We start from the raw sequence: 9,143 nt of genomic DNA on the forward strand, positions 1-9,143 counted from the left end.
CGCCAAGGGCCGCCCCCGCTTGCCAGCCAAGCTCTGCCGGCGAGGCTCTGATTGGGCGGCTGGTGGGCTTGTTGATCTCCACCGCTGCCTGGACGGTTACCATAGCGAAAAGGGAGGGGTTTGCGGCACCGTGGCCTTTAATTGGCTGAAGAGGCTTTTTTTTATACAGACGGAAAACTTTTAATTGGCCGAGGAAGGGGCTGGGGCGGGGCACGCTCTCGGTTGCTACGAGAGGGTGTATTCCCCCCCCACTTTTCTTAGCCAATCAAGAACGCCGCGAGACGAAGCCCGGCCTCGAGGGGGTCACGTGACAGAAGGAAAGCCAATGAAAGAGAGCCAATAAGCCGAGCTCGGGGAAGGAAGCTGTGGGTGGAAATCTTTTCTCTTTCTTCGGGAGGGAGGAAAGAATTTCATTGGCTTTGAGGTTCGGCGAATGAGAAAGCCCTTCCTCCGTGTGGAGGCGGTCCTTGCGCGAGCCAATGGGAGCGGCCGTGAGGTCCAGAGGCGCGCAGGCGCGGGTGCCACCAGGAAGTGAGGGGCTGTTGCGCTGCAGGCGAGCGGAAGGGATGGAAGGAACGGGAGCAGAGCGGTAAGCGGGAGAGGCCCTTGGAAAAGTTACTTTTCTTTAACTACCTTTCATGTAGCGAGGGCCGTGGCCAGGCTGCCGGGGAGAAGGGAGTCCTGGGAGTTGTAGACCCAGAAGTAGCTTACCCTACCTTGCATAGGAAGGGGAGGGGGGCTATTAGGTAGGTTGGACTACAAGTCCCAGAAGCCCCTGCCGGCGGGGAGCTGTAGTCCCAGGTTTCACCTATTTGGAAGGACTCTGTGCCTTGAAAACATGCCTCCAGAGATGAGACCACGGAATAGAATGGGCTGCTAGATCCAGTAGGGCCCCCGTATCTGCGGAATCGGTATCCGCTGGTTCACTTATCCACGGCCTGAAAACCTTAAAAGTACAGTATTGAAAGAAGAATCCTAAGAATATATATTTTTAGAAAGGAAGTTGCCAGAATGGATCCCCTAGAGGGAGCCAAAGAACACGCTATGTATAGCATTTGCTATCATCCACATGTTTCAGCATCTGCGGGCCCAGGGGGGGCTTGGGACCAATCCCTTGCAGATACAGGGGTTCCACCCTAGGGTGTGGCTTTGATGAAATCCAGCGTGATAAATCAAATAAGGCAACGAGGTGCGTTGTGGAACCTCCGATGGTCACCTGTTACCTTGCTTGTTTTTTTTTTCTGCCAGGTGCCTGTCTGTGGAGGCCTTTGCCCAAGTGGCTGAGGAGGGCATCTCCAGCCCCCAGTTCACGGGGCTGTGCTCGTGGCTCGTGTCAGAGCTCCGAGCCCTTTGCCCTCTTGAAGAGGACGTGAACCCAACTCAAGGTAGGCAGCAGGATTTGGGTTAGGGTGGTGGTGGTGTAAAAAGAGAAACAGGTATTGTGGTGAGAGCCGAATATAAGAAATCTGGGAGTGTTAAAACACTCTGATACAGTCAGGCAGGTGAGATTTGACCCTACACAGACGAGAGAGAGAGAGAACAAGCGCTGCTTATTTCGAGTGGCCACTCAACTCCCCCAAACACGAGGGACATTGACCTAAAAGTACAAAGAGCTTTTATGCCTTCTGACCACAAGGAAATAAAGATACAGAAAAATCCCCATTGGCTGACAAGTAGGTCAAGGGGGTTATTCAGTATGCATTCTATAGGGTAGAACAGCCAAGGGGCGTATGTTCTCTAAGTATGCAGTCAGTTCCCCCTCTTTGGGTACTGTAACTTGTCCGCAAGCTGTTATGCGGTTACATTTCAGTAGGAAATTAGATAGACAGGGTATTTGTGGTCGGCCGATATACCACAGCCTCGCTTCAAAGTGGAGCAAGCAGGTGCACCTGTGACAGAGTCGAGTGACACCAAGTTCGGTGAGAAAAGCAAAGCTTTTCTGTGCTTTAAAGCAAACAAGAAGAGTAAGGGTCTGGGAGAGGGACTGTGGAAGCCTCCTTTAATAAACTCGGACATTCACGTTCACAGTGGAGAGCTTCCTCAGGTAGGAAGTGAGGTAGGAACCATGAGGAGCACCCTTTCAGGACTTCGGTTTGGACAGGTGGCAGGTAAGCTCTGAAGAGGAACCATACAGATGCCATGTGTCTTTGGGGATCGGGTGTGTCTGTGTACGTTGCGCTAGCGTAAGCAAACACCTCCGTGCCCATTGGAGGAAGCAGGGAAGGAGAGGCTGATTCAGTGCGGCTGTAAATACCTGAAAGGCTGTTGTGTAGAAAAGGGCGAAGTCCCGTTAGGAACAGAAGAAATTGCGAAATGCATAGTCGGACCACTGATAAATCTAACACAGTCTTGGCCGCTCAGACTACCAGTAGCAGTTCTGCATGGGTTCAGGGATAATTTTTGCTTCATGTTGCTGGTAACCCAGATGTTCTGCAACTCCCAGATGCCTTCACTAATAGGTGTGTTGGCTGAGATTTCTGGGAGTTGCAGCCCAAGTACTGTACACCTGAGTTAGCCAAGGTTGGGAACCATTGCGAGATCTCTGTTAGTGTCTCGTCCAAATACTAAATAGGTTTGGGCCTGCTTAGTTTCAAAACCAAATGGGATCAGGTGCCTTTTGGGTAGTAAGTCAGGTCTGTGTTATTCTGCATTAGGCACTAGATTTAAGGAGCTTATGTTATACGAGTGTGTGTCTTGCTTGACCATTTGGAGAACTTCTGAAAGGGAGGAGAGCGAACCCACTTGTCTGTGTTTTCTCTCTTAATCTAACTGACTTTCATATCATTCCTCCTTTTTAAAAAAATGGTTCTGACCTATAAGGATCATCACAAGCCATTGCTTATTTTAGGTCCCGAAGATGCTGAGATGTTCCAGATCGAGGTGAGTGGCCTTCTTGCTGAGCTGTGCTGTCCATATCCCTCACTAACGACGGGAGATGTAACGGCAAGACTCAGCACCCCCGAGAGCTGCCTCCAGCTGCTGTGTAAGTTCAGACTGAAGTCGGTCCCTTCTGTTTAACTCCATGCCATTGGGATCCAGAACAATGAGTCAATCGCTCGTGATCACCAAGAGATTTAGTGATTAGAGTGGTCGAACTGGTGAGAATGATGGGTGCTTGCTGACTGCAGAAGGGAACAGAGAACGGGAATTCATTCTAGGAGGGATCTGCGTACGTTGTTTTACCATTGAGGTAAACATTGCAGGTAGACATTGTGTTGTGGCTCTGATGAGTTGTAGAGAGCAGGTCTGTTCTTAAAGAACAGGGAACTCCTGGTAGCAAACAGCCCTGTGTGTTCCTGTAAGAGAATGTGTGCCCAAGTACTGCATTTGTGGAAGATAAGGGGATAATAATAATAATAGTTATTATTATGGGGAAGATTTCTGTGGCATTTCACACCTTCCCAATCTGTACTTGAACCCACAAGCAAATTTAAACATTATAATGAGTAATCTGGCCTATCTCACCAGATGGCTCATAAACCTGTCCACTTATAAGTGCAAACCTAAGCTTCAGGGGGGGAAAATGACATGTCATAGAAATCCTCCCCCTAATCATCATTATCGTAAAACTTCAGAGCTGGAAGGGACCCAGTGGACTCGGGACCCAGTGGATCATGGAGTCCGGCCCCTGTCAAGGAGCCACAGGGGGGAATCCAACTCCCAACCTCTGGCTCCACAGCCAGAGACTTGAACCCCTGAGCTATCCAGTAGACTGCTTGGGAGGTGGCCCAGACCAATAGGAGGGAATTAGATGAGCTTCATCCAGAAAAATAGTTCATGTTTATTTGTACTGGGGGTTAGAATTTTTTTAAAAAGATATCCAAACATGCCAAGCCTTGGATCCTTACATACAAGACACCCCTTCCTGCTGGTTGGTTGGCCCAGGAAAAGCCACCTACACTGTCTCCCTTGCCTCTTCTACCAGATCCATGAAGCCATAATCCAGGTATGTTCTGGGCGCCTGTCTCTCCCCTGGAATGTTCACCTGGTGTCTATATTGTTGTCCTTTCAGCAGCTCAGTAATAACAGGAGTTCTTATTTGTTCTTCCTGCTTGTTTACTGATAGAGCCTTATCTGATTCTTACCTTGCATTGGTGGCTATTAAAAATGGATGTTGATCCTTCAAACATTGGTCACTCTGGGAGCACTTATACATTTCAAACAAATGCAGATTTAAGCGTGGATTTTTTTTTTTAAATGAACCCATAATTCTTTATTTCTGTCCCCCTGACTCCCAGACTTCTTGAGCTCAGAGCTCCTGGCTGCCCGGCTCCAGGCTCGGAAAAAGCCCCCTTCGCCAGAGCAGCGAGACAGATCCGGAGAAGCTGTGCGTGAGCTGCAACTGATCTGCCAGGCTCTGGGAATGCCAGAACCAGATCCAGGCTATTCTGTTCATCAGCTATTGGGAGATATAGAATGTAAGGTGGGTATGAATGAATGGATACCTTCCTTGACTTGCATAAGGTGGCTAAAGATCCTGGTAGTCTCTTTGGACCATTAGAGTGTGGCTTTATGATGCTGGAAGGTGTTGGAAAATGGAGAGGAATGGGGTTAGCAAAGCCTTCTTGACCTGGGAACGGGACAGGGGCTAAGAGCAGAAGCCACCACCGAGTTCAGATTTTGTCTTTGCTATCAACTGGCTGCCTGCTAGCAAATAATTTGGATTTTTAGCAAGAGTGGGACCATCAATGTTATGGGGATAATATAGATTAGTAGGGCTGATAGCTTATGAGAATTCCAATTCAGCACCTCTGGAGAACATTAGGTTCAAGAAGGTGTGATGTTATTAATAAGGTTGCTGGAAAGTGGTTGTTGTGGGTTTTTCAGGATCTTTGGCTGTGTTCTGAAGGTTGTTCTTCCTAACGTTTCGCCGGTCTCTGTGGCTGGCATCTCCAGAGGACAGGAGTAGCACTCTGTGCTCTGGTGCAGTTTGTTTGAGAGTTGAGTATTTATAGCTGTGGGATCAGCTTTTGTCCTTTTCAGGAGATGGATGATTATGGTGATCAGTGTGTTTTTGTTGTGGGTCTATTGTTGTGATAAAGAGGAGAGATTATCTGTCACTTTCCGCTGCTGGAAAGATTCCTGGCGAGTTTGTCTTTGATTATTTCAACATCTGCAAGTTTGACTTTGATTATTTCAAGGGTTGGGTCCACTTATCCTGTTAAGTGTTCAGTTTTGAAAAATACATTTTTCCCAAGGGTTGGGTAGTGCCTCGGTTGCAGAGAATCATAGAATAGTGAGGTTGAGAGGTGCCTGTAAGGTCATTGAGCCCAACCCCTTATCAAGGCAGGAATCCAAATCAAAGGATATCTGCCATGTGGTTGTCTTGAATTTCTTTTGAAGGCCTCCAGTCTTGGAGCGCTCACCGCCTCCTGAGGTCATCAATTCCATTGTTGTACTTCTGTAACGGTTAAGACATTTTTTCCTGATATTCAGCTGAAATCTGGCTTCCTGTCACTTGAGCCCATTATTATGTGTCCTGCACTCAGGGATGACTGAGAACAGATCCTGCCCTTCCTCTGTAGGACAGCCTTCCAAGTCTTTGAAAAGTGCTATCATTTATCTCCTTTCAGTCTTCTTTTCTCACGGCTCAACGTGCCCAGTTCTTTCCATCTTTCCTCCTTATAGGGCTTGCTTTCCAACCTCCTGATCCTCCCGGTGGCCCTTCCTTTGAACTTTGCTCCAGTTGGTCAGCATCCTTCTTGAAGGGCGGTGTCCAGAATTCGAGATGAGGCCAAACTCGTGCTGAATAGAGGGAGGGGGGGGACTAGTACTTCATGGTATCATCTCGCCCCCACCCCACCCCCTTGTGCAGCTTTGGCCCCACTCCAGTGTCAATTGTATTTCTTTTTCTCTTTCCCAAAGAGTTCAAAACTTTATGGTCTTCTCCTTAGATTTTGGAGGTCCTTTCCACTCTGCCTCCTGAGCACCAGCAGATGGCGCCCCTCCTAAAGGTCCATCTGAGTTCTGAAGAATGGGTGAGTAACAGCCAGAAATAGGGAGTGTTTGACCTGCGGGATTCTGGGAGCTGTAGTCAAACACACAAGGTTTCTTACAAGCATGTTGGTGTAAACGTTGGTCATAGCTCGTGCCTCCTACTTTAGGATAGCTCGTTTTCCCCCAAGGTGTTCACAGGAAGGTGTGCTTGTGATGAATGAATAGACATCACTTTGTCCGATGAAGTGGACTTATCCATGAAAGCTCAGAATAAAATATATATATAAGTTAGTCCTTAAGGTGCCACTACGTTTTTGTCTTTTTTATTTTTTATTTTTTACTTTTGAATTTTATTTTGTTTTCCTCTATAATATTGGATTCTTGTGTCTTCCACTCCTCCTTGTCTTCTCCCACCAGGCAACCTTGGGGGAAATCCATGAAACCCTCCAGACAGAGTATCGATGTCGCGAACGTATGATGATCACCCGTCTGGATGTCACCATTGCTTCCTTCCATTGGTCCGAGAGGGCAGAGGTGAGAAAGGGGAGGAGGCAGGGCTGGCCTGCTTACTGTGTGAAGTTATTTCCCTCGGGGAAGGCACGATGCCAGGGTGGGGGCATCTCTCATCTGCGGTAGCTGCCTTGTTTAGTGCCCGTCCTTCCCTTCCCTGCCAGGAGCGCAGGGCAGCCATGGCAGAGGTCTTCAAACGCTTCCGGCAGTCTCTGCCAGGCCAGTCCCCGGTCACCCTGGCTCATCTGTTGGCAGCTAGAGAGGACTTCTCACGCATCGTCAAGACCAGCAGCGGCGCCTCCCGGGACAAGACCAGTTGTGCCATCAACAAGGTAGGGGCCAGAGAGTTTTTCTTAGGTCCTGTTTTTGCACCAGATTAGGAAATATGTGAGCGTTGGTCATGGCCTCTCCCAATTTGAAGAGACCCTTGTCCAGCAGGCCAAGGCTGAGAGGCAGTCCCGGAACCAGCCAAATCAGGGAGCTGGACGGGACAGATTGTCTTTGTCTTCAGTGTGGAAGGGATGGTCACTCGCAAATTGGCCTTTTCAGCCACACTAGACGCTGTTCCAAGACCTCCATTCAGAGAACGTTACCATTATCTCTTGGGAGTGAAGGAGGCCTACTGCTGGTCATGGCCAAGGGAAAAGAGAGCAGTTGGCACTTCTTTCATCCCCTTCAGCAGCTGGTGCCTTCACAAGTTGGCTGGGGAGACAACTTCCAGAAGGCCACACCTCGCCTGGAATCACTGGGTCTGCACAATAACACACACCTAAATTCTGTGACTTTTTAAAAATCTCCTTATGCATTTTGGGGGACAAAGAAGCAGTGTGGATGCATTTTCAAGCCTACCATACTTTTTTTGAGGGGGTGGCCTTTTTTTTTTCAAAATTAGAAGTAACTAGAAGCAGCTTCTTAAAAACTCTACCCTCTTCCCCTGAAAACGGATCAGGAGGCTGAAACACAGGCCATGGTGGCAGCAGGCTTTTTAAGGTACACAAATGGGGCTGGTGCTTAAGAGGGATTCCCCCTCTCCCAGATAGCAAAGGTGCAGAGAAGCCTACACAAAGGAGGGGCCATGCTTTGGGTTAGTTGGAAATACCCCTGGCTGTGTGAGCACTTCCTCCATGATATCTACTCCTGGGACACCTGTGATGAGTGACGCAGCATAGGCAGCTGGCCATACTTCTCCAGAGTTACCAGCGCAGTCACAAAAGGCCCAGAAGTAAAATCTGGAGCAGTGGATTTAAAGCAGGCACCGAAGGTTGAGATTCTGCAATATGTATGAGAAGAGAAACCAGCTGGTGGAACGAAGATAGTATCCTATGTCGTCGTCGTCACCGTGAAAATGGAGGGCATCGTGACATGCGAGAAATGAAGAACAGGCAGCTATGAACTATACAGACCATGGTGGAATGAAGCAAACTGGCATATTTAGAGATGCCGGGCAATGGACACAATGGTGGGACTCGGCAAAAGCTGAGAATTTTTAAGAATGGTTAATACTTTCGGATAAAGCCGTCCGTCTTCTCAACAGGTGCTGCTCGCAGGTGACGTCCCAGACCGGGGTGGCCGTCCGAACGAGATAGAACCTCCCATGCCGACGTGGGAAAAAAGGCGCTCAGGTGGGGGAAGCAGCAGCCAGCGCTGGGGCAAGCGGGGGAAGAAGAAGAAGAAATGACGGGGAGATCCCGGCCTCATTCAGCTCAGGCCGCAGACCTCGGGGAGGTGAACTCCGGAGAGAGGATCCGCAGATTTCTGAGTTCGCTTCTCACTGAGCGAGTGGCTCCTAGCGAGCTAGGCTCAGGCTTCGCACAGGGTGGCTCTCGGGGTCCCCTTCCGCAGGGTGGAGGTAAAAGAGGTTTAAAACAAGTGTGCAGTTATATCCGACTTGGAGTGGAGAGGGCAGGGCGCTGCTTTTGATAGGCGCATGTTTGCGTAGATGCCTTCCCTTTTAAAAAGCTGGCTCCGAGGACCAGATGTTTGTGTCTCCGAATCCATAATTTAGTGCTACTGGATTGTTCTTTTGAGTTGCTTTCCGGGAAGGAAGGAGAACCATTGAAGCTTTTTTTTTTAAACGATATCCAGTATTCTGTTACATTACTCAGTCGCACGAGAATCTTCCCCACCCTGCTCCAGTAGGCATGATCCTGCTGGAGCAAGGGAATGTGCACGCCGTTACCCTTATGCTCTAAATAGGGTGTGCGGGATCTGTGGATTGTTTGCACAAGATGACTTGGAGTCTAAAAGAGGTCAAAATTCCTGGGCTGCAGAAAATTAAGGTGGCCAGAGAGGACTGCCATTGGGCTCCTTGTCCTCCCTATGATTGGCTTTCACTGATGCATGTGAGTGTGGGATGTCCTCTCTTGTTTTAAGGAGACGAAAATGTTAAAAATGGTAAGCTGTGTGAAGACTTGTTGAACACTATTTAGCTGTCAGTTGCTGGAAAGGAAAATAACTTAGATGCAGAGTTTTGATCCTATCCCATCCTGTCTATCAATTCAATGCAGGCAGATGAACATAATCCAGATTACATACCTGGGTGCAGTTTAGTCCAGATACAACTCTGGTATTAAATTTGTAATTCAAAGAATTCCTGTAAACTTATTTTTCCACTGTTTTTTTCATTCTTCCATGCCAGCCCATTTGTGTTGTTGCTCTGTGCATTGCAGAAAAATGGAAAATGTTTTTAAAAATTA

The 9,143-nt window shown here is 48.4% G+C and overlaps 1 protein-coding gene across 1 annotated transcript; it reads left to right on the plus strand.

Moving 5' to 3' along the window:
• Positions 1-441: 441 nt before the first annotated feature.
• On the plus strand, positions 442-9,037 carry FAM98C (family with sequence similarity 98 member C). Its single transcript, XM_072980360.2, has 8 exons — positions 442-589; positions 1,249-1,385; positions 2,849-2,983; positions 4,239-4,423; positions 5,895-5,978; positions 6,355-6,471; positions 6,612-6,779; positions 7,982-9,037. Exons 1-8 carry the CDS (start codon positions 480-482, stop codon positions 8,123-8,125), a joined length of 1,080 nt encoding a protein of 359 aa, XP_072836461.2. The 5' UTR covers positions 442-479; the 3' UTR covers positions 8,126-9,037.
• Positions 9,038-9,143: the final 106 nt, after the last annotated feature.

This window comes from Pogona vitticeps, chromosome 9, assembly GCF_051106095.1.
Source record: "Pogona vitticeps strain Pit_001003342236 chromosome 9, PviZW2.1, whole genome shotgun sequence".
Classification (NCBI taxonomy): domain Eukaryota; kingdom Metazoa; phylum Chordata; class Lepidosauria; order Squamata; family Agamidae; genus Pogona; species Pogona vitticeps.

What these genes read in the sequence shown, in the direction of transcription:
- FAM98C (XM_072980360.2), top strand. Translation starts at nt 480, where the DNA reads ATGGGAGCGGCCGTGAGGTCCAGAGGCGCGCAGGCGCGGGTGCCACCA. An exon ending in TGGGAGATATAGAATGTAAG is followed by an intron (nt 4,424 to 5,894) that starts GTGGGTATGAAT and finishes TCTTCTCCTTAG; the next exon opens with ATTTTGGAGGTCCTTTCCAC. An exon ending in ATTGGTCCGAGAGGGCAGAG is followed by an intron (nt 6,472 to 6,611) that starts GTGAGAAAGGGG and finishes CTTCCCTGCCAG; the next exon opens with GAGCGCAGGGCAGCCATGGC.